Here is a 25,647-nt window from a genome sequence, read left to right as displayed (position 1 = left end):
GCTTTAGCTTCACCCCACGTGTATATCCGAATCTAGTTCTGGAGCACCAGTCTTCAGCACTATAGCCAGGATATTGTCAGGGCCCATAGCCTTTTCTGTATCCAATGTGCTCTGTCATTTCTTGATATGACATGGAGTGGATCAAATTGGCTGAAGACTGGCATCTGTGGTTGTTAGGAGCTCAGGAGGAGGCTGAGATGAATCATCCACTTGGCACCTCTGCCTTAAGCTAGTTGCAAATGCTTCAGTGTTGCCTTTTGCATTCATGCTGGCTGATTGAGGATGGAGATGTTCATGTAACCTTCTCTCCGTTAGTTGTTGAAATGTCCACCACCATTCACAACTGGCTGTGGCAGGACTGCAGAGCTTTGATCTGATTCATTGGTTGTGGGATCGCTTAGCTCTATCTATAGAACGCTGCTTCTGCTGTTTTGCATCTAGTCCTGTGTTGTAGCTCCACCAGGATGGCACCTCATTTTCAAGTAAACCTGGTGCTGCTTTTGGTATGCCTCTTCTATGCTCCTCATTGAACCAGGGTTAGTGCCCTGACTTGATGGCAATAGAGTGAGGGATATGCCAGGCCATGAGGGTACAGATTGTGGTGTACAGTTCTGCTGATGGCCGTACTGCCTCATGGTTGCCCTGTTTTGACCTGCTAGATTTGTTCTGAATTTATTCCATTTAGCTGGTGGTAATGCCACACAGTACGATGGAGGGTGTCTTTGATGTGAAGGCGGGACTTCATCTCCACAAGGACTGTGTGGTGGTCACTGTTATGAATGCTCTCATGGATAGATGTACCTGCAATGGGTAGATTGGTAAGGACGAGGTCAAGTAGGTTTTTCCCTCGTGTTGGTTCTCTTATTATCTGCCACAGGCCGTGTCTGGTAGCTATGTTATTACGACCAAGGTGGGAGTAATGCAATGTTAGTTCAGTCCCACTACTCCACAGGTTATAGCATATCAAATAAAGTTTCGAAGCTACTGAAGAATAGTCAAATTTTTCCCCCAGAATAAAGCACACCAAACCAGGTTTCTTTGAACAACAACATTAACTATTTATTAGAAAAGAAATAATAGTTCTTAACTACTAATGAGGTAAATCTATATATATGAAAAAAACTCCTTAATTCCTTAAACCTCATGCACACACACATACATTCAAAAATAAACTGGTTAACTGGGGGAAAAGGATTTTTGGTTTACAGCTGTTAAGAGTAGAAGGAACAATAAAAATAATTGAGGTTCAAGTTCTGGTAGGATGTTTTCGGTACAGTGAGATGTCCCGGAGTCAAATAGTTGGATGCCACTCAAAGTCTCTCCAGGCAAGTTTGATGAACAGTCTGTGATGGGTAGGCAATCATGGCAATTTAACTGCAGCAGGCATCACATAGGTCTTCCATCAGGAATGTAGCAACAGGCCTGCTTGGGTTTTGAAGCAGCAGTCTAGCAGTCAAAGATTTCTTCAGATTTCAGGATTTCTTAGCACACAGGAGGCAGCAGGAATCTCACTGGATGCAGGAATTCTTCAGAGACTGGAGGCAACAGGAATTTGCCACCTCAAATGCAGGATTCCTTTTCAAGAGAAGCAAGTCTCCTTTACAGAGAGAGGTGACACTTTTCTGGGTCTTTCCTCTCTTGCTCCAAGCAGGTCAAAGCAAATATTTCAAATGCCTGCCCTTTGTCCATATCACAGGCTTCTTAAAGGGTCCAAGGTGAAAAAAGAACCTTCCTAAACATGTCACATGTCCAGACACAGTGTCTCCATCTGGTTCAAAAGCTGCTCTGAAGAAAGGTCAGCCCCTGTGGTTTCCTTGAAACTGCTGATCGTCTTGTCCTTTTACAAGTTCAACTTTCAAAACACCCAAAATTTCAACACTGGTTCTGAACTTCCTTTCAAAACATTGCCGGAATTCCAATTATTTTGCAAAAATCCTTTTCTCAGTCTTTTTTTAAACACGCACAATTCTAAATTCTGAGTACAAAAATAAAACTTTTGTATCACTGTCCTTCAGGGCTCGGACAGTAGTGGTTCTACTGAGCCTTTCTTGGTTATGAATGTTGAAGTCCCCGCCCTGACTATATTCTGTGCCTTTGCTAACCTTGGTGCTTCTTCCAAGTGACATTCAACATGGAGAAGGACTGATTCATCAGCTGAGGGAGGGTGGTAAATGTCAATCTGCCTGAGGTTTCCTTGTGTTATGAAAGTGCTTCCATTTTTAAATTTTTTTTGAGGACTTGTGTTAAAACTGAAAAGATTCCATGGATTTTTTTTTTTACCAAGTTCACTGAAAGGACACTTGAGACGTTACTTGAAAACAACCTGTGCTGGAAATAATGTGCTTTAAGTTTAATAAACAGAAATTTTGGTGACCTGAGGAAGATTTCTACAGAGAAGCCACATGTCAAGGTTTATGGAGGTTAAGAGGTGGACTGTCTGTTTGGGGAAGATATTGTGTTCAGTTCAGTTGGCGTGTGAACTGTTTTGAAGACAGTTGGTGTTTTGCCTGCCAAGGAAAAGGAAACCATCCAGCTCACCTCTTTCTCTACCTCTTTGAAGAAACCCTGCAAAGATCCAGTGTGGGAGAGCTAAAATCCCTGGTGCTGCATCTCACCTGAAAAGAACTGGTTTAGGAAAGATCCCAGTGACTCGTCTCCATATATCTGAATGCCAGACCAAAAGGGACAACTGACTTCCTTTCATATCCTCCTTTTTTTTCTTTAAGAATTTGCAAGTATTTGACCAAAATATTCTTTTTTTTGCCTTTTTTGTAACAGACCTCTGTAGAGAGGATTTCTGTATTTTTTTTCAGTGTGTGTGGGGAATTTTAAAAGGGAACTTTCATATTTCAATCAGTGTGTGTTAATGCTTTGCTTTATTACTGGATAACTCTTGTTTGATAATAAACTGATAATTTTGTTTATTAAAGAAACCTGGTTGGTGTATTTTATTCTGCGATAAAGAGTAGAGTCTATGATTGACCAAATCGGTAACTTGGTAAACATTTTTAAAATATATGTTTGTGACCTGCAGAGAAGTGGAACTAGAAAAGACACCCTCCCACCTCGGTCGTAACACTTGCCATGTTCAACCTGATGCCAGGAAACTTGAAGGGATCTGGATTTAATGTTGAGTACACCCAGAGTAACTCCCTCCCAACTGTATGCCCTTGTGCTGCCAACTCTGGTGGGTCTGTCCTGGCGATGGGACAGAATATATTCAGGGATAGTGATGGAGAAGTCTGGAATTTTGGGTAAAAGGGATGATTCTGTCAGTATGAATATGTCAGGCTGTTGCTTGACAAGTCTGTGGGAAAGCTGTCTGAATGTTTGGCACAAATCTCCAGCTGTTAATGATGAGGACATTGAAAAGTTGACTGGGCTAGATATGCCTCTATAGTGCCAGTGCCTAAGTCGACGCTTGGTGGACCTTCTGGTTTCATTCTTATTGTGCTTTTTCATAATGGGTTGATACAATTGAGTGGCTTGCTAGGCCATTTCAAAGGGCTGTTAAGAGTCAACCACATTATTGTGGGTCTGGAGTCGCACACAGGCAAGACAGCATAAAGGCGGCAGCTTTCATTCTCTAAAGGACATTAGTGAACCAGATGGGTTTTTATGACAATCTGGCAGTTTCATGGTCGGCATTACTGATACTAATTTTTATTCCATATTTATTTAACTGAATTTAAATTCTGCAGCTCCAAAGTTGGAATTTGAAATCAGATCTCCAGATCATTAGTCCATGCCTCCAAATTACAAATCCAGTAATATAATTATTATGCTACCATACCTGCAATTCTGGAATGTGGAGGGGGACTATCATTAGAAAGTACTGGTGCCTATCATAACTGTGAACAGAGGATGCGAAGGCCTGGAAAGTTTGGTTGAACTTGGAGCATTGGAGAATCGAATTTTGGTGTCTTGGAGCAAAAGGGATATCATGGGACAGAGAGAATTGGGGATGGAGAGCTCCAGTCTGGGAGGGTAATGCTGATAGCTAGAGAATGGTGGCATTGAATGGGGTGGACCCAGTGAATAAGGCACATGTTTGGTCAGATCGTGAGCTTTAGGCTGTTGCTTTCCCCAACCAGCCCTCCCTTTCTCCTCCACTCCTGCCGCGCCCCATCTCATTCCTGGACCATCAGCCTGAGTTTTGTCTTGAAATAGTTTTTTAAGAACTATGTCCACTATAGATGTATTGGCAGATTTATTGCTAGCAGCCCACAAATACAGTATTTAAAATACTTTTCACGACAACAACTTGCACCATATAATACCTTTAACATTGCAAAATATCCCAAGATTCTTTGCAGGAATGGCATCAAGCAAAATTTGACACCAAGCCACATAAGGTGATAATTAGGGAAATGACCCAAAGCTTAATCAATAAGGTCGGTTTTAAGGAATGTCTTAAAGGAGGAACTAGAGGTATAGTGAGGGAATTTTAGCACTTGCAGCCTTTTTAGCTGAAGACACATTGGCCAATGGTGAAGTGTTTAAAATTGGGGATGCGCAAGAGGCCAGAATTTCACTTAAAACTTGGTATGGGCTAGAACCCAGCCTGATGGCATCCGTTTTGCAGAGTGGAGGAAGGGCAGACCTGACAGCTGGGATCAGCTCAAAGGTGGGGTTTGAGATAGTTCAAAGACCGAAATAGGAAGCAGTCAACAGGTGTGAATGCTCAGGCAACATGGCAGTTACGTATAGAAGCATACAGCACAGGAGGAGGCCATTTGGCCTATCGTGCATGTGGTGGCTCTTTGAAACAGCTATCCAATTAGTCCGAATCCTCTGCTCTTTCCCTATGGCCCTGCAGTTTTTCTTCTTCAATTATACACCCAGTTCCCATTTGAAAGTTACTATTGAATCTGCTTCCACCACCTGAAGTGGTTTATGACTTTAACCCCTTATAGAGACTAAACCAAATCAGGAGCACATCCCCATTAATCTCCTCTAAGTTCAAACCAGACAAATTCTTAGACACTTATTTGGGTCCAAAGAATTGTACTAGCTTTCCCTCAAAGAAAGAAAACCAACAGAGAATATTACCATCTTTTGGATAGCCTATTTTTAATATTATTGTGAAGTCATAGATATCCCAGATATTATAAGGGTCTGGGAAACTCTCTTCAATATGTATCTCTCCACTTAAAGAAACACAGAGGTTATACAGAATACTACATGAGACAATTTATTAACTTTTATAGACTTATTAAAGAATTTAACATGTAATAAACTTCTTAAGTGGATAAGTCTATCACAATATCAGATATTACTGAGAGATGTAACACACATTCTTATTTCTAATATAGAATCCAAAAGTTTAACCTTGCTAATGTCATAGCAAAATTATCTTGGAATATCCATCAAAATTTAAAGTAAACTTTTACCTTAAATCCCCCAAGCAAGGCCTGGGATGAGAAGTGTTGTTTGAGGATACAACACCCCTAAACTTTGCTTTCAAAACCTCTCATTTTTATACTGTTTCTAAGGTGTCATCTGACTTCCAGCATTTATGTGACCTCCCTGTGTTCTTAAAATCCATATTTTTAATCCCCATTTCCACTTAATGTTTTACTGGAAACCCCCTGTTTTCTAAAGTTCTAAGCCTTTATCTGGTCAAAATGTTTATAATTGTGTTTACTTGACCTCTCTTGTTCCTGTTAGTTCATTTTCTGAATTGCATTTTTTTATGGTACCTTAAAGCAACCTCCGGAGCCAATTTGTCTGCATCAACAACCCCATAAACTAATTAAGTTTATTGCTACCTCTTACTGATGTCACACAGGATATTTCAATGTGTGTATTTATCTTCCAATTCCCTGGCAACAAAAATTCTATTCTAACAGGGACTCTGAAATATTTAACTCTACTTTCTTAAAGGGGAATTTCAGTGAGGTCTGAAAACTGGCCATTTATTCAATCTGTACTTCTAAAAGGCATAATACACTAACTATTTCCAAATTCTACCTAATTAAGCCTATTATACCTATATTCCATCACACACCTTAGGCAGTGCATTCCAGAACACACCAACTTACTGCTTTTATTAAAAAAAAGAAATCATCTTGTCTGTACTCTGGTTCTTTTGTTACTTATCAAATCTGTGTCCTCTGGTTACTGACCCTCCTGTCACTTTATCCCAATCTATTCCATCAAAACCCCTTATAACTTTGACTCTATTACATCTCTCTTTATCCTTCTCTGTTCTAAGAAGAACAATCACAGCTTCTCTAGTCTCTTGACATAACTGAAGTCCCTCGTCTTTCGAATTTTTCTGGTAGATCTCAAATGCCGGGAGCCTCGTCAGGATAGCTCCCTGACGCAGTCACACCACTGGGGAAGTTTCCTAGCCGCAGGCTGCATGCTGGAATGGCTGCCCACCCCACAGAGGCAGACAGCCAATTTCAATAATTAAAGGCTCAATTAAGGGCTATTTTCTCCGGCTGCTGGCATTTTGCTGGCAGTGGAGTGCCCCCCCCCCCCACCCCTTTGCATGGAGAGGCCACCAGCTGCATGGAGGTGGTCTCCCAGCAGCTTCCTGGGTGGTGGGTGGGATTGCATTGGAAACGGAGGCTCCATGCCCTAAAAAGGGGGCTGTGGCAAGTCAATGGCACCCTCGTGGTCTCAAAGACACATCCGACGAGGTCTCCCCTCTCATTGGCAGGGCCTGCTACCCTCAGCCACCTTTTTAGATTCAAATTACCTTCTTGAGGGCGATTCCACATTGAAGTGTCCTTGTGGTCTCTGGCCTGTTTCAGCACCACCCACCTCTCCCAGTGACACTGCTGAAGCTCCAGAGCTGCTGGCCCTCTGGGCTGGCAGCATCAGCAGCCCACCCACTGTCTTTAATAGGATAGCGGGCCCAGAGGCGGCCAATTAAGAGACCACCTTCAGGACAATTGCAATTGTGGTTTTGCTGCCCGCCCATGCGGACTCGGGACCCACATATGGTACCGTCAGGACTTCCCCCTTCCAAAATAAAATACCAGCTCTTGTTTTTATACTCAATGCCTCTATTTATAAAGCCAACGATCCTGTTTGCTTTTTCTTTTAAACAGTCTCTCTTTCTGTCTCTTTTGCGTGCACTTATGCTCTCCCTTGCAGATGCATTCTGTTTTATGCCCCCTATTGTGTATGTGTGCCCCTCTTGTCTCCTTTTTATCCCCTCCCTGTCTTTTGCCCTCTTGTGCTCCATGAAGTAAAAATGGGTGGCAAGCTGTAAAGAAATTTTATTGTTTTCTCCAGGTTTCAGTGGATACATCGGTGTTAGAAAACTTCAATGCTGAATGTTCTCATCCAGCATTTTTAGGTTATGCAATTGTTCAGAAACCTCCTCCTCCTGCAAGTCCACCACCACCTCCACCTGTTCCACCACCTGATCAAAAAACATGTAAGTAAAGCAAGTAGTATAATACTCACATCTGTGCATATATACTGTTTCTGTTTTTAAAAAGGGGGAATTATTTAATTTAGTAGAACAAACTCAGCTCAAGCTATTTATACTGTAAATTAGATGAAGTGAGTCTCTTGTGCAGTTATTTCAAAGAAGTTATTGTTCTGAGATTATACTGATTTCCTCTTTGACCTAACCTTCAAAAAATCCTCTTGCGCGATAAAGTGCATGATAAATATTTTTAAGCTACAATCATTACACTTAATGGGAAGAATGAATGAGCAACACACTTTCTGTTTATGCTTTGGCAGGTATCAAAAATAGGTAACAAATTTTGATTTCCCCCTGCGCGCGCCCCCCCCCCCCCAACTGTTTAGAAATGTTGCTTTTTGAAGATTTTGGGGAGAGTACTTTAGCTAATAATGGCTTCCCTGTTTCATCTAGACTTTTGTCCCCTTAAGAATTTGTGGTACTATTTTTTGAAAATTGGATCACTACTGCTATCATATCTCTCTGTTTAAAAATCTTGCATTTAACATGCAGTTCTTGTTCATTGTGTTAGTCTTTTTAACACTTTTTTAATGTCAACATTCACAATGAAAATTCCCTATGTAAATATTATTTACAATGAGAAAATACCATCTAAACATGTCAACATTTTGGAACAAGTTAACCATGTGTAAAGATTTCACCGCTGTTGTTGTTGAACTGTCCAAATTACTAAGTACTTTAAAAAAAACATTTTTGTAAGCTTTTTTCATATCTGATGTCCAAAATAAGATTCCAAACAAAATAAACACTTGGGAAATGACAAATTTCACAAGCATGTTTAAATTTACCCATCAACGCATCTCTCAAAGGAGAGGCTAATGGTAACTTTTACCTATAATAGGACTGAAAGGCCATTGGTATGCTCATATGTCCATATTAACCCAAAGAGAGTCTACCCAAATGCTTCCTCCCTGCCCATTTTGCATTTGGGATTTCTCAACAATAGTCCAAAATGTAAGAACATGCACATGAAGTTTATTTTAAACTCATCCTCGGAGGGAGCGAGCTCCTTGACACCCTGTGCCTCGCCATTAGTGTTAAACACTTGTACAGTTGCCAATCAAGAATGTGTGGACAACACGAAAATAAAAGCAAGATACTGCGGATGCTGGAGATCTGAAATAAAAACAGAAAGTGCTGGAAGTACTTAACAGGTCTGGCAGCACCTGTGGAGAGAGAAACAGAGTTAACATTTCAGGTCGATGACTTTTCATCAAAAATTGCTGCCAGACCTTCCAGCACCTTCTGTTTTTATTATGTGTAGACAACACCTGGCTTACATATGATAACCCCTTAATGAATAGCCTGCTAATGCACACCAGCTAAGCATATATATTGGCATATATGTATCCCATTTTAAGTCATTGCTTTCAGGAGTGATGGGGAAAAAAGGGATGATAATGGGGTGGAGGGCAGTGGTGGTGGGTCAATGTTAGTTGTAACCATAAATAATATATCGGAGTATTTTAGAGTACTTTTGATGTCCACAGCTAATCAGAAAAGTCAAATGAGTATTCGGCTATATTGGATCAGAATTGGCCAATTTTTGGTATAATATAGTACAAAAATATTCCCAACATTGCAGTAGAGCCAAAATCACAGATGACCATGTGGAAAAGGTGCATCCTAAATTGCCTAAAGGGTACTTTCTAGATCTGTTGAGAAAATGCCCAGTAAATTGCCTGAATAGTGCTCGTAAAATGGAGTTTGTATTAAATTAGCCATACAATATGGAGACAGTGATTGAAATGAATGCCGATGAAAACAAAACATGGAGAGGGAGTGGTAAATTGGTATTTAGCAGTGATGCAAAACAGGTGATAGCGAGTTGGGACTCAGTGAAAAAGAAAAATGGGTAGGATGTAAAAATGGGCTGTTGATTCAATATTGCCCATTTTTGTTTGTAGCATCTTTTGCATCTTTAGGACACCCCAAAGCACTTCACAGTCAATTAATTACTTTTGAAGTATAGTCACTGTTACATCAGTAAACATGACAGCCAATTTGCACACAGCACAGTTTCACAATTAGCAATAAAATGAATGACCGGTTTAATCTGTTTTGATGTTGCCATGGGATCTTTTGCCTCCAAGTGCACAGCAGATCGAGCCTCAGTTCTGTTTGAGGCATTTCTGACAATACATTGTTCCCTTAGTACTACAGCAAAATGTAAACCTAGATTATGTGCCCAATTCCTGAATTGAGGCTTGAATCCACAAACCTTGGGCTCAGAAGTGAGAATGTTACCACTGAGCCAATCTGATATTTGTGCCTTCTATTGTTTTCACAGCACAAGTTTTCCCACACTGCGAATGGATATAACACTAGAACTAAAGTAGAATGTTTTATATCTTTGGTGATCATGGTGCTTGGGGCAGTGATGGCGGGTTCTACCAATGAAAGGCCGCCCCCGCCGCATGAACCCATGTGTTCTCCGTGCCTGTTGCCGCACGACTAATTTGAATACAGAACCATGTGGAAAATAGGATTTTCAGCTGGAGCAGAGGTTATGACAACTTTCGGTCCCGCCATTGGGAACGCCATGGCAATGATAAAATTCCCCCCTTCCTGTTTCATATTTCCTGGTTTTGGTTGTTTACTCTCCCTTTCTTGTGACAGTGATGTATGCTGGGATGCCAGAAGCCTCAAATACCTCATCAGCAGAGTCTAATGTATGAGCCCAGACAGTGAGTGACGTCACATTGTTTGAAGACACCATAATGGAGCTCAAACCCATCACCTAATGTTCAGTCGTGCACATTTTCTTGCAGTGGTTACAGGATAATGATGAGGGAAAATAACTCTGACTGGTTTCTCCTTTTCCCCCACCCTTTTCCCCCTGTTTCCGCCCCACCACTCCCAACACTTTCACAGCAGTTTGTGGAAGCTAGGTCATTTACAGTGCATTACCACTAAAGTTTCCTGTTTTTTTTAAAATCCTTTACAATTAGACTTGTATGAAGTATCGATTACAGTTTTTGATCTCCAGTGACCTCATGATTTTTATAATGCCTGAAGCCAATGTGCACCTACTATTTCTGTGATCCTTTCATCCAAAGTGCCCACTATAAGCTTCAATTACAATCTACATTTAGCTGCTCTTGAAACAACGCATTGAATTAGGTTATTGTAATATATCAGATTGTCTTTGTGATGTTTGTTTTCTTTCCACTCATAATTTGTGAAGGTTCTCCAAGACAATACTTGGAACACTACATATTTCCTGTGCTTCTCCCAGGCCTGTTTGAAACCCTTAAACAAGCTAAAATTGAGAAATGTTTTGAGGTCAGTGCCCTTTATCAGTTTCATAATTCCAGGCAATTTTCATTTTTAAGATCAATATTTTAGTTGATATGATTGTATCTTTCTCATCAGGTTTTTCATATATTTTCTTAGTTCCACACTAGATTGGGGGTGGGAATGTGGTAGGGCAGTGACATGCTTCCAGTACTGCAACAATTGGTTAAGAGTGTGTCACGAAGACCCCCACCTGCTAAGAATGAGGCATATTAATTTTGTGAGATGAACATTAATTTTAAACTGTTGCTGGAGTGAAGAAATGACTTGTTTAAAAAGAGATTACCAGACACTTGGCTGGAGGACATGTGCATACTAAGAGACAGTTTTTGGAGAGACAAAGGAATTGCTCACTGATTCAATTAACAGAGATTGGGCTGGGCAATGGTGCTCCACATCTTGTCAGGGTAAGGGCCAGCACTACACCCCACCCCCACCGAGAAATTTAGAATGCACAAACGCAGGAGTTTGTTTAAACAGTTAGTCACATGACTAACCTGCTGGCCAACTTGGAGTTTTGAATTGTGCTCACAGAACGGTTTTGGGAACAGACTGCAGATTGTAACTGAACCTGGAACAAGACAACCTCTCTGCTGGCTGGCGATCTCTCACTTTCTCACAAACCTCTGGACCCACTGAAGTCGCTTAAACCTCAAGAGAGAAAAGACTCCTACATCGAAACAAGTTAAAGCATGCACAGGGCCCCAACGAACAGCAAGACTTACCGGCAACCAAAGACTCCACATTGAACTCAAAGGACTGTAATTACAACCCAGTTATTGCCTCAAACTTTTCCCCTTTATTCCTTCTACATTTTCTGTTTCTATCTGCGTGTGTTTATCACATACGCATGCTAGCATGTTTGCATCGCGTACTCTTAGTCGTTAACCGAATTAGAGTTTAAGATTAATAAGCTTCCACCTTTCTTGTTTAAATCTAAGAAAACCTGTCTGATTTGATTTATTTGCCTTGCAATTGGAAAGCAGTGAACAAAGATTCACTGAGGGGGAGCTAATTAAACCCTGTTACGGTTAAACCAGGCAAAGGCTGAGAGGGAAACCATAGACCCCTTCTCACCTGGTTGTAACAGAAATTTGTAGGCTAGTGTCCTGGATTTGACCCAAAGACAAATGAGTAATTGGAAGTGGGAACCCAAATTCATCCCAATTAAAAAGAGAAAAGATTTCAATAAAGGTTTTCTTGTGGTTGTGTGTGCTAGAATACGAATATGTCTGCGACTGAAGCTAGTAGCTCCCCAAGCCAGGGTGAAGTAACTTGGGATAAGTTAAAAGCACCGTCTATGGAGGAGTTGAGGAAAATGGCTGAGCAGTGTGGGATCACAGTACGTGGCAAGTCTAGGAAGTCTGAACTCCTAAGACTAGTGGCCCATCATTTTTGCCATGAATCTGAAGAAGCAGAAACAGGGTTAGAAGTAGACTCTGACTGGGTATTGCTAGCAAAGATACAATTGGAACAGAGGAAACTTGAATTTGAAGAAAGAGAGAGACAGGAGAGAGAGAAAGAAAGAACCTTCCAGAAGGAACGTGAAGAAAGAGAGACAGGAGAAAGAAAGAGAAATAATATTCCGGAACGAATGCGAAGAGAGAGAGCTAAGGCGGCTTGAGTTAACTAGGGGGTGACAGAGTAACCCCAGTGAAAGCATGGCCAATATGGAAGAGCGTAATTCAGGATTGGGTACAGAATTGTTAAAACATTCCCAATTAATCCCAAAATTCAATGACGGAGACGTGGAAGCCTTTTTTGTGTCTTTTGAAAAACTGCTAAGGCATTTAAAGTGGCCAGCTGAGGTTTGGACTCTCCTGCTACAATGCAAGCCCATGAGGTTTATTCCATGTTGCCAGATGAGAGTTCATCCAATTATGAACTGACAAAAAATGCTATCCTTGGGGCATATGAGTTAGTACCAGATGCCTATTGCCAAAAGTTTAGAACCCTCAAAAGCAAGCTGATCAAACTTACCTGGAGTTTGAGAGAAATAAGCAGCTGGCTTGATCAGTGGCTGAGGGCTCTTAAAGGGCAGCTCATCTATGAAAATCTCAGAAGTAATTTTGCTGGAGGAATTTAAAAGCTCTCTCCCACTCTCCATGAAGACACGTAAAGGAACAGAAGGTTCATAGTGCCTGGCAGGCAGCAGTTCTGGCCAATGAGTTTCCTCTCATTTATAAGTCGGTTTCCTAGGGGAAAACCTTTCCCAATCACCCCCACAAATCTGAAAAGGACAAAGGGTGGGAATGTGTTAGAAGTCCAAGCAATCCTGGGAGGGAAAGAAAAGCAGGAGACACAGGGGCCCTCCTCCAGCCAAAAGGGAAGGTGCTGTAAGTAGGAATGAGACCCGGAGACCTATGTGCTTCCATTGTAATAAAGCAGGTCATCGAAGAGCTGACTGCTGGAACCTATAGGGAAAACCTATAGGGTTAATCAGTGCACACCTGCTCAGTGAAGGAGAAGGGAGTCTGATGAAATGCACAGCAGAACAAGCTGTGGCTTTAACTGCAGTAAGAGTGAGACCCAGGAAGCTTACAGCTGCGTGCAGGAAGATGTAATAGGATTCCTGACGGTTATCAGGGTTTTGTGTCTGAAGGGAGAGTAACCCCATAGCCCTCGAGTGGGGCAAGCATGCCCAAAGTAATTCTCAGGGACACAGGGGCCACTAGATCCTTTTTACTGGGAAAAGGCCTGACCTTTCCCCCAGAGAATGCAGTAAACACCAGAATGGTGGTGAATGGTATTGGAGGGCAGTGTATGTCTGTACCTTTACGTCAGGTGCACTTGGAATACGACCTAGTTTCGGGACCGGTGACCACAGAGATTGTCCCAAGTTTGTCTGTGGACGGGGTTGACCTGCTCCTAGGTAATGATCTGGCGGGGACAAAGTGGTAGCTTCCTCAGTAGTGAAAGAGAGACTGCAGGAGGTCAGAGAGACAGGGTAGTGGCAGGAGACAGTCCCCTGCAGTTTCTCTGAATGCGTAGTGAATCAGGCCAGGATCAAACCAGCTCCCCCAGAGGAGACTGAATTGGCACTGCAGGTAGATGACCATGAGGTCTGTCTGTCTGAGACTTTCTTTGGAAAGTTAGAAGACCCAATGAATGAGATAAATGGATCTTCCCTAGTTGAGACTCAGCGAGCCGACCCAGTACTGAGAGAGTTAGCACAGGTTGCCCAGTCTGAAAGTGAAACAGAGGGGGTCCCTGATTGCTACTATTTAAAGAATGAGGTACTGATGAGGAAATGGAGTCCTCCTCACAGACCTGAGAGCAAGGAGTGAACAGTAGTTCACCAGTTTGTGGTGCTGCAGAGGTACCGGAGAGAAATAGTAAGAATGGCCCATGAGAATGCAGTGACTGTACATGTCGGTATATGAAAAACCAAAGCCCGGGTAAGACAGCAGTTTCATTGGCCAAAGCTTCACAAAGATGTGGTGGAGTACTGTGGGAGTTACCACATGTGCCAGGTTGAGGGGAAACTTGCACCCTTAAGTCCTGTATTGGTGTTTGGAGGACCCTCCAGCAGAGGGCAGGTGAACTGTAAGGGACCCCTGCCGAGAACAAAAGAGGACAGGCAGGCACATGGCTGGCAAAAGGTTAGAAAGGAAAGGGGAAAAAGTGACCGAGGGCAGGTTAAAGGAAGTCCGGGAGGAATGCCACATGGAAACCCCTACTGTCCGGTCAGCCAACCCCGAAATATTTGAGACATTGGACCCCACATCCTCCTATGTAAATGCAGACACTAGATGAACCCCACCAGAGTTGCTAACAGCATTTACATGGAGAGAGAAAGAAAGTCCTCGAGAGGGCAGAGAAGCAATGAGGGTGATGCCTCACCTAGTTGAAGTGACACAGGGGCATGCAGTAGAACCTGCACAAATACCTGCAAGCAGGAATGTCCCAGAGGACAAAGGGAAGATTAGCAAGGAATCTACCCCCACAGTCAGGAGAAAAGGGAACCAACCATCCCCTTAGGTGAAAAGTCCTTGCATGACTCATCAAAGCATTGAAAGAGAGTTCAGAGTGGAACCGCCCACTGCCGACGCCCATGAGCCGAACTCCAACCTAGGGCTAATTAAATCTAATCCTCCCCTTGCAGAGCTGAACAAGAACAAAGACACCCGAGGCAGTCTGGAAATGTGCAAACTGAAAAACTTCCACAAAAATCACATGTTTATTGAGTTGCCAAAAACGGCAGTTTAAAGCCACACTGCAACCAAGAGGAGATAGCCTATTACAATTTTTATGATTTCTGAATGAATGCGAGATGCAGGTATGTTTTCCTGTGCCTATCTTCTCTCTAGTCCCTGTTAATGAAATGCTCTTTTTTAAAAAAATCGCATTTCATTCTGCTGGGTGTGGAGGTGTCATGAAGACCCCCACCTGCTAAGAATGAGGCATATTAATTTTGTCATATGAACATTAGTTTTAAACTTTTGCTGGAGAGAAGAAATGAGTTGTTTAAAAAGAGATCACCAGACACCTTGGCTGGAGGACATGTGTATGACTATGAGACAGTGCTTGGAGAAACAAAATAATTGCTCACTGATTCAATTAAGAGATTGGGCTGGGCAATGCTGATCCACATCTTGTCAGGATAAAAGACAGCACCCCACCCCCCCCAACCGCCCCCATCGAGAACTTTGAAATCCACAAACGCAGGAGTTTGTTTAAGTAGTTAAGCACATGACTAACCTGCTGGCCAACTTGAAGTTTTGAATTGTGCTCACAGGACAGTTTTGGGAACAGACTGCAGATTGTAACTGAACATGGAACATGACAGCCTCTCTGCTGGCTGGCTCTTTCTCGCTTTCTCACAAACCTCTGGACCTACTGAAGTCGCTTAAACCTCAAGAGAGAAAAGACTCCTACACCAGTCACTGAAAGCAAGCATTCAGGTGCAGCAAGCAATTAGGAAGTCGAATGGTATGTTGGCCTTCATTGCAAGAGGATTTGAGTACAGAAGCAAGGATGTCTTACTGCAGTTATACAGGGCCTTGGTGAGACCACATCTGGAGTATTGTGTGCAGTTTTGGTCTCCTTATCTGAGGAAGGATGCCTTTGCCATGGAGAGTGCAAAGAAGATTTACTAGGCTGATTCCTGGGATGGCAGGGTTGAAGTATGAGGAGAGATTGGGTCGTACAGGCCTATATTCACTAGAGTTTAGAAGAATGAGAGGGGATCTCATAGAAACCTAGAACATTCTAACAGGGCTAGACAGGCTAGATGCAGGGAGGATGTTCTCGATGGCTGGGGAGTCCAGAACCAGGAGTCACTGTCTCAGGATACGGGGTATGCCATTTAGAACCGAGATGAGGAGAAATTTCTTCACTCGGAGTGGTGAACTTGTGGAATTCTGTACCGCAGAAGGCAGTAGAGGCCAAGTCATTAAGTATATTCAAGAAGGCGATAGATATATTTTTTAATGCCAAAGGGATCAAGGGATATGGGGAAAAAGCAGGGACAGGGTACTGAATTAGACGATCAGCCATGATCTTTTTTGAATGGCAAAGCAGGCCCAAAGGGTCAAATGGCCTACTTCTGCTCCTATTTTCTATGTTTCAAAGCAAGTTAAAGCGTGCACTGGGCCCCAACGAACAGCAAGACTTACTGGCAACCAAAGACTCCACATTGAACTCAAAGGACTGTAATTGCAACCCAGTTATTGCCTCAAACTTTTCCCCTTTATTCTTTCTACTTTTTCTGTCCCTGTCTGCATGTGGGTTTATCGCATTTGCACGCTAGCGTGGTCGCATCGCGTACTCTTAGTCGTTAACCGAATTAGAGTTTAAGATTAATAAACTTCCACCTTTCTTGTTTAAATCTAAGAAAACCTGTCTGATTTGATTTCTTTGTCTTGCAATTGGAAAGCAGTGAACAAGGATTCACTGAGGGGGAGCTAAAAACATGTTGTTTTAAAATTAAACCCTGTTATGGTTAAACCAGGCAAAGGCCTAGAGGGAACCCCTAGACCCCTTTCTCACCCGGTCGTAACAAGTGTGTGTGAGTGATGCACGTCATTTTTCCACAACGGAAATACTTTGCTTGTGCTCAGCATCTTCTCTGATTGACTTTTTTGTGTCAATAATCAGCAGTCTGCTGAATTTCTGGTTAAAATTCTGCCTATGGTATAGCAAGTCAGATCCTCCTTGCTGGTTGTTACTGGTGCTGAACATTTGTTTCAATTTTATCTTCTTTTAAAACTCATTTTGTACATATAAGCATAGCAATGTCATACCTTTATATCGAAATACAAATTATACAAATATCAGTTTTCATTTGTAGGTTCAGATCCCAGCTCTTTGGTTCACAGAGTCTACTTTGATTCAGTGTAGACACATCAGATAGAATGGGTAAAAGAAACCTTGTTCCTTCTTGACAGCATGACCATTCCCTGCTTCTAGCCCAGTAAATTCAGGTCAGCAGTTCTCCTCCCCAACTCTCCATTAAAATTCTTTTACTTTCCAGAGCTGATGGATACTGCAATCAACATTCTCATTTTACTCTAATCCACACGCCTTGATCTCTTGCTGTGTGGTGGCTCTTGGAGCTTGTCTTCCATTCAATTCCTGCCAATAGGAAGTACAATTTAAGCACAATGAGAGAGGTCAAGCAGTTTTGTTTCTATCCTCCCATTCAATCATACCTATTCACATTCCACCACTGTCCCAAATTAGAGCTGGTGAAACTTACTTAATAATGCAAAAAATTGGAGTGACTAGCACTTTTGGCACACTAATTTACCATTATTTGGCACTCATCATTGAGTACTAGAACTGCTGTCCATACATTAGCATTTCTAATAAACTTTAGATCCTCAGATAAAACTGTTTAATTGTTAATCTTTACAAATTAAGCTTCCAATGGAGTCAGATTTTAAAATGACGAACCAACAAAAGTGGCATATTTTCAGATTTAAACCCACTGAGCATTGCATTTGAAAACGACATGGTATTTATAGCGGTTCAGTTGTGTTTCTAAACTTTGAATGCTTATGCAACTGTTTCCCTTTCGCTGTAATCTAAGTCAGACATCTGAGAGCAACAATGTACAGTGTGCAGAGATTTCCTCTGTTTTTCCTGCACCTTTAGTTCATTGCCTATTTTTCCCCCAATGAGCCAAAAAAAGTTTCCAACTCACGGATTCATGCTGGCACATAAATTACTTTGTTTTTCACAAAAATATACAGTAGAGGTGACTTCCTTTTGTTTTTCTCTCAATATGGGGGTTATTTTAACTTGTATTATCGGGTGAATAACAGTGGATACAGGGGATAGTGAATTTGCATCTCTCTCAACTTTTTTCCATTGAAGTCAAAAGTTAAAATGAAGTTCCTCAATGTTTTGAAGTGAAAACTAATTTGATTAGAACCAAGGGCTGAATGCCTCCTGTTACGACCAGGTGAGAAAGGGAACTAGGGTTTCCTCTCAGCCTTCACCTGGTCTTACCATAACAGTTTTATTTTAAACACACCGTGTTTTTACCTCCCCCTTGGTGAATCCTTGTTCACTGCTTTCCAGTTATAAGGCAAAGCAACCTACACAAACAGGTTTTCTTAGGTTTAAAGAAGAAAGGTTGAAATTTATTAAACTTAAACTCTAATTCGGTTAACGCCTATGGATGCGCAACGTGCCCACGCTAGCATGCATATGCGATACACACATGCAGATAGAGACAGAACAGAGCAGAAGAAATAAAATGGAAAAGTTTGAGGCAATCTCTGAAGAGGGTTTGTTACTGATCTTCGAGCTCACTGTAGAGTCCTTGATTGTAGGTAGATCTTGCTTTTCGTTGGGGCCCAGTATTCTTCTTAAGCTTTGTTCGCTTTAGGAGACTTATCTCTCTTGGGGTTCATATGCCTTCAGTGGATTTGGAGTTCCATGAGAAAGAGATGGGAGCAGACAGGAGAGGCTGTGGCGAGCCAGCCAGAAGAGGTCTTTTCAGTCCAGGAGCAAACAGACACTGAGTTCAAACTGTTTGTACAATTCAGAAAAATCCAGGTTGCCAAGCAGGTTAGTTATGTGAAATAAAAACAAGAAATGCTGGAAATACTCAGCAGGTTTGGCAGCATCTGTGGAGAGAAAAACAGAGTTAATGTTTCAGGTCAATGACCCCTCATCAGAATTGGCAAATATTAGAAATGTAATAGGTTTTAAACAAGTAAAGCGGGGGTGGGGCAAGGGATAACCAAAGAGAAGGTGTTGATAGGACAAGGTCACAGAGAATAACTGACCAGAAGATCATGGAGCAAAATATGTTAATGGTGTGGTGAAAAGACAAAGCAGAGAGGGTGTTAATTGACAGAAAAATGAACAGCCTGGCCCCAAGCACAAACATGGAAAAAAACAGTGGGTAAGCACAGTAGAAACAGACTAAACAAACTAAAATAAAATAAACAAATAAAAAAGAAAAAATAACTAAAAATAAAAATAAACAGGGAGGCCCGTCATGCTCTGAAATGATTGAACTCAATGTTCAGTCTGGCAGGCTGTTGTGTGCCTAATCGGTAAACGGGATGCTGTTCCTCGAGCTTGCGTTGATGTTCACTGGAGCACTACAGCAATCCCAGGACAGAGATGTGGGCATGAGAGCAGGGGGATGTGTTGAAATGGTCAGCAACCGGAAGCTCGTGGTCATGCTTTCGGACTGAGCGGAGGTATTCCGCAAAGCGGTCACCAGTCTGCGTTTGGTCCCCCCAATGTAGAGGAGACCACATTGTGAGCCGCGAATACATATACAAAATTGAAAGAAGAACAAGTAAATCGCTGCTTCACCTGAAAGGAGTGTTTGGTGCCTTGGATAGCGAGGAGAGAGGAGGTAAATGGGCAGGTGTTACACCTCTTGCAATTGTAGGGGAAGGTGCTGTGGGAAGAGGACGAGGTGGTGGGGGTAAGGGAGGAGTGGACCAGGGTGTCGCGGAGGGAATGATCCCTTCGGAATGCTGATAGGTCATGTGACTAGCTGTTCTGACCATGTCTGTTTGTGGATTCTCTGGTCTTAGCTGACGCTGGAATGTCTCGTCTTACACATAATACGTGGTGCTCAAAGTCCATTGTGGATTAAATTGGAGCAGGGAATAGCCCCTTTGATCTTCCAAGCACTGGCTGTTAGTATTTTTCCAGCCAAGGGGCTGGTGATTTTTTAAACATGTCCTTTCTTCACTTCAGCAACAGTTTGAAATTTAATGTCTGTATGGTAGGTGGGGGTCTAGCATGACACTCCTTTTAGAAAAAATATTACCATTTCTACAAGGTAATACATCATTCACTGCTGGATGTTAATTATTAATCTACAATCATTTCCTGGTCATTTGTATTAATGTACTCTGCATTATGTGTTACCTGATATCTAATTGAACATCGGCAAGAGTGAAATTGTTTTCACAAACAACCCCCTCCCCTCCCCCACCTTATAAACTTCCATTTCCTTGTCACTGATTCCTACATCACTCCCTTTCTACTTTATCTGCCTGAACCAGACCACACAAAGCCTCTGTATTCCATTTGGCCCAGAACTGAGCTTCAAACCCCAGATCCGGCCCATCATTAGGACTGTTTATATAAATAAAAGCAAAATACTGCAGATAGTGGAAATCTGAAATAAAAACAAGAAACGCTGGAAATACTCAGCAGGTCTGGCAGCATCTGTGGAGAGAGAAGCAGATTTAACGTTTCAGGTCAGTGACCCTTTTTCAGAACACTTGAAGAAGGGTCACTGACCTGAAACGTTAACTCTGCTTCTCTCTCCACAGATGCTGCCAGATCTGTCGAGTATTTCCAGCGTTTCTTGTTTTTATTTTATATTAGGACTGCTTAGTTCCACTCCTGCCGCATTGCTTGCCTCCACCACTACCTCAGCCCCTCTGCTGCTGAATACCTTTTAATTTATGTTTATATTCAAAGGCACCAAAAGGTCTGCTTTATGAAGAAAAACTGGGAAACATGGGCTTTTCAACCTTGAAAGAAAGTATCTGAGGGGTGATCATTAGATATATAATAGTAAATGGAATGAACAAGGTAACTTTATAAAATTACTTCAAAATAAATTGCAAGAGTAGGACCAAAGAGCACAATTTAAACTGGTAAAAAAAATTAGGACTAATGTCAAGAAGTTTCTCTTCAGTGATCAATGAATGGAGTGGACTTTCTGATAGATTAATGGAGGAAAAAACCTTGGAAAACTTTAACTAAATTAGATACTGCAGTGTGGGGACTATAGGGTCTTTCTGGATGACTGAACTAAAATGGGCCACACATTTCTCTACATTGAACTATATCTGCCCACTCCACCATTCTATGGCTTCTTGCAATTTCCTACATCCCTCCTTACTGTTTGTCATGGCCCCTAATTTGGCATCATTAGCAAACTTTGATACCATTTCCCTATGTGCCTATGTCAAGTCATTTTAATAAAATGGAAAGAAAATATATACTGGCATAGTTCCTTGGGGTATACCATCAGCTAATCTGAAAAAACATTCATTTATCACCTACTCCTTGTCCCGTGCCATTTCTCCATCTGTAAAACAATATAAGCTTTTAAGACCAGAAAGTAAATTCACCAATGTTGAACTTGCAACAGGGAGGCCAGGTTGGAGATTAGTCCACAACATTGTAGTGCTGCTTCTTTGAGTCACATTTCCTTCAAGCATGGCTTCTTGTTGGCATTGCAGGGTCAGTGAATTTACTCTGACGCTTTAATTTCCACAGCAAGTCTCTTATGTGATATTGTTACGACTGAGGCAGGAGGAGTGCACTGATTTTCTAGTTCCACTTCTCCATTGGTCACAACATATATTTAAATTTTTTTGCCAGTTACCGATACGGTCAATCATAGACTCCATTTTTATCCCAGAATAAAATATAGCAACCGGGTTTCTTTAATAAACAGCAAAAGTTATCAGTTTATTATAAAACAATACATAACCAGTAACAAAGCAAAGCTTCTCTTTTACCTTAGCCCCTCACACATACACACATACACTGGTTAACCGAAAAATAGAGATTTACTCTTTAGAGCTCTATTACAAAAAGAATACTTTGGCTGAATACCTGCTCATTCTTGAAGAAAAAAGAGAAGATATGGAAAAATGTCAGATGTGCTTTGTTTTGGTTTGGCGTCCCAAATACGCGTTGACGGCTGTCACTGGGATCTTCCTAAAACAGTTCTTGTCTGGTGATGTTGAAGATCAGTTTGGGCAGGCTCTCCATGAGAACTGCGGCAACAGTTTCAGTCTGTTTCTTATACTTACTTCTCAGGGCTTCTTAAAGAGATGGAAAAGTTGGCATACTTTTTTAAAGAGATGGAACAAGCTGAGTTGGGGTTTGCTCCCTTGGCAAGTTTTCTCTAACTGTCTTTTTAACACTGTCCATATCCCAACTCACTGTCCAAAGCCAAACCTAAAATAATGTCACAAGAGTCAAGCCTGCTGACCCCTTTAAATCTTGACCTGTCACTTCTTTGTAAACATCTTTCCCCAAGTGAAAAAACACTGCTGGGTAATTATCTGAAGACAGGTGCCTTCCAGTAAGGGCTTGTTTTTAGCACTCCTTGATTCTTCCAGTAATTTTTGTTTACAAGCTTAGTCCAAAAGACCTTCTGATGACCTTTTTTTTTAAAAACACAAAGTATCAGCATCTATGGAATTTTTTTTTCAGTTTTAAAACACAAATCCTCATAATTTCACAAAAAATGGAAGCACACGTAACAATATTTTATCAAATGCTTTCTGAAAATCCATACGTACAACATTCACCACATGCCTTTTGTATTTACACTGATTCCTCAAAAAATTCAGTTAAACTAAATGAGCATCTGCTCTTTACAAATCAACGGTGACCATCCTTTATTACACTCTGCCATTCCAAACATTCACTAATTTCATTCTATATTAAGGATTCTCAAAATTTACCCATAACCAAAGTAAACCTAACTGGCCTATAATTTTCCAGCTTATTAATTTCATCTTTCTTGTAAAGAGGTGCAACATCTTTTGGCACAATTACTGTTTCCAAAGTTTTTTTTTCATTTCAAAAATCACTAATTTTGATCATTGAAAAGTATAATTACAAGTATATAAAAAGCATTTTGCATAACAGCACCTATAAAGCAACCTTGAATCTGTTTGTGTTCTCTCAGGAGAAACCGATTAAAGCAAATTGCTTTTTTGTTTTCTGTTGCTTTTCATTCTACATACACATGATTGGCTCCAATTGCTAGTCAAATACAGACAGTGGCTTCTGAGATGCAGTTTGACATAAAACCAAATTTCAACTTAATGGAGAAAGTGGCTAGGTGGATACTACAGGTTTGCTGTTCACAGAGATAATTGTAAATTCTTGACTGGATTGAGGTCCATAATCTTGCATTTGCTTTTCTCTGCAGAGAAAAAGGACTAAGTTCAATGCTTGTGACTTCCTGGCAGAATGGCTGTACAAGTAAGCTTCTCATGTTTTAGCAGCTCTTTCAATTTATTTAGCATTAAAGAGGGAACAGCCTCCGTATAATGGCCTTCAATTACTTGAGCTATGTCTTATACGCCAGAGATGTGAGCAGTAATTTAAGATATGGGTTGGAATTTTACGCCCTGCCAAAGAGCAGGGTTGGGGGGTGGGGGCGGGGGGGGTGCATAAAATGAAGCGGGAGGGGCCCTTCCTGACCCGATCCCGCATCCATCGCCACTTTATGCAGAGCGGCGGCGGTGAAAAACAGCCCGCACGCCCCAGGCCAATCAAGGCCCTTAAATGGCCACTCAACGGCCACTTAAGGGCCTCAGCCCACCACCACGGGGATTTTACTGTTGGCAGGCGGGTGTCTCAGGCCCAAGAGAAGCCGCCTAACAAAAGCAGGCAGCTCTCTGACGGCCTGGTGGGGGGCCCTCATGATCAGGCACCCTGTGCCCCTGCCATCCCCAACACCAAACACGCCCCTCGTCCCCTCAATGGACCACCCTTGCCTCGCCAGGGCCTGAACAATCACTCCCGGTGAGGCAACAAAAATTTACCTTGGTTCTGGGCTCCCCGACAACTTTGTCTTGAAGCTGGGCAGCAGTCCCAGCAGCGGCCACCGCTCCCGGTGGCGCTACTGGGACTAAAAGCTGCCAGCCCACTGATTGGCGGACAGCTCTATTAGGCGGACTTCCTACCTCAATGGGTGGAAGTCCCACCTCAGAACAATTAAAGGCCAGGGACCCACAAAATGCGGGTCGGATCCCCAGGCTGGGCGGAAGCGGGTTCGCCACCAACTTCTCATTCGGTGGATGACTCCCGTCTGCCAAGGGTAAAATCCCAGCCATGGTGTCCTTTTACTTGCCCAAGGAATATACATCTGTTTCAAGTAAAGCATATTATTACTTGTAACAAATGGAAGAAAAACTAATTATAATTCTGATCTTTTCATTTCATAGCAAGAATCTAAGGAGGTCAGACAAGGAATTCATTGCTTTCTGTGAAATTCCCTTTGTTAAGGATTGGCTTAAAGATCAGTAAGTGCTTAATCAGTCTGATAAAAATAGATATCTTTCCATTTGTAAATGACAGACTCTTTCAAAGCCAACAGATAGTTCTGACATAAAGGTTACATCAAAGGATGTGTTGTGAAAAAACAAGAATTGAAGAATATGGGTTGCTCATTTACTTCAATACACTTAGTTGATAGAGCATTATCCATGAAAACTGTGTTTAAAAAAAAAACTGAGTAGGGGATGAATGAATAATCTCATTGGAGAAGAACTTGTATGAATCTTAATCAGGTAAAATTTTCAATGAAATGTGAAATAAATACCTTATTTAGTCAAACACAACTAATTGTTTTTGAAAATTGATTAGATCACTGTGATTACTTACCATTGTCTTGTCATTATTTACATAATGAGGCCACATGTCATGCAACCACCATAAAGGCATTGAAATATTGCTTTGTACAACAATAACTATTCTAAGTTTCTTTTTATTATAATTCCTACTGAATGTTGTTTTTTTATGAATAAATGGTCAATAGCTTTTTTAAAAGTAAAGTAGAGGAAATCACAATCTTTACTGTCTTTAATGCATAATTTTGGAGGTGCCTGACTTTCTAGGAGTATTTGTCAATAACTTAGAGGAGTCACAAGTTCAAAGTGAGAGGGGAAAAGTTTAGGGGGGATATGCGTGGAAAGTTCTTTACGCAGAGGGTGGTGGGTGCCTGGAATGCGTTGCCAGCGGAGGTGGTAGACGCGGGCACGATAGCGTCTTTTAAGATGTATCTAGACAGATACATGAATGGGCAGGAAGCAAAGAGATACAGACCCTTAGAAAATAGGTGACATGTTTAGATAGAGGATCTGGATCGGCGCAGACTTGGAGGGCCGAAGGGCCTGTTCCTGTACTGTAATTTTCTTTGTTCTTTGTTCCACACAAACTGCTGAATGACAGTGCAGGGTGGGAAAACCTGGTCCGGTTCAAGTATGTTACTTCATATCTACTTCTTTTACATGTGTATGCTCTCAGGGTATGCAATTATCCATATTTTGTTGAGGAGAAAATTAGACAAGCGACTAAAAGTGTATTTTTAAAAAAAAGAACACAACTATATAGCATGTAACATTTAGTTTTGGAAGTAATTTTATCCTAGTCCATCTTGACAATTGATCAAAATATAACCATAAGATTTAAAGGAGCTACATCTCAATTCATATCACAAAACATTATTGATTTTAATATCCTTTGCAATCTGTCACAAAACATTTTATTTTAAGTCAATTTTATTGACTTGATTTTTCCTTGCTGTTGAGGCTACCATTTGGGAATCAATACTGCAGGCATCAAGGCGATTACGTCATGCATTTGGTGTTACATGACAGTAACGTTAATGGATAAACTCAGTGAACATCCTCTTGAACTGTTCTTGGAGATAC

General features: G+C 41.6%; 1 protein-coding gene across 1 annotated transcript in view; it reads left to right on the top strand.

The window, feature by feature from the left end:
• iqck (IQ motif containing K) overlaps positions 1-25,647 on the top strand; it is a 156,868-nt gene that overhangs the window by 54,051 nt on the left and 77,170 nt on the right. Inside the window, exons 3-6 of the mRNA XM_068056166.1 lie at positions 7,252-7,396; positions 10,638-10,735; positions 23,139-23,191; positions 24,160-24,237. Coding sequence (XP_067912267.1) covers positions 7,252-7,396; positions 10,638-10,735; positions 23,139-23,191; positions 24,160-24,237 — 374 coding nt within the window. The remainder of the gene's footprint in view (positions 1-7,251; positions 7,397-10,637; positions 10,736-23,138; positions 23,192-24,159; positions 24,238-25,647) is intronic.

This window comes from Heterodontus francisci, chromosome 24 (genome assembly GCF_036365525.1).
Source record: "Heterodontus francisci isolate sHetFra1 chromosome 24, sHetFra1.hap1, whole genome shotgun sequence".
Classification (NCBI taxonomy): Eukaryota; Metazoa; Chordata; class Chondrichthyes; order Heterodontiformes; family Heterodontidae; genus Heterodontus; species Heterodontus francisci.
Note: the sequence above shows the minus strand (reverse complement) of the source record. Positions and strands in the feature narration are given on the sequence as shown.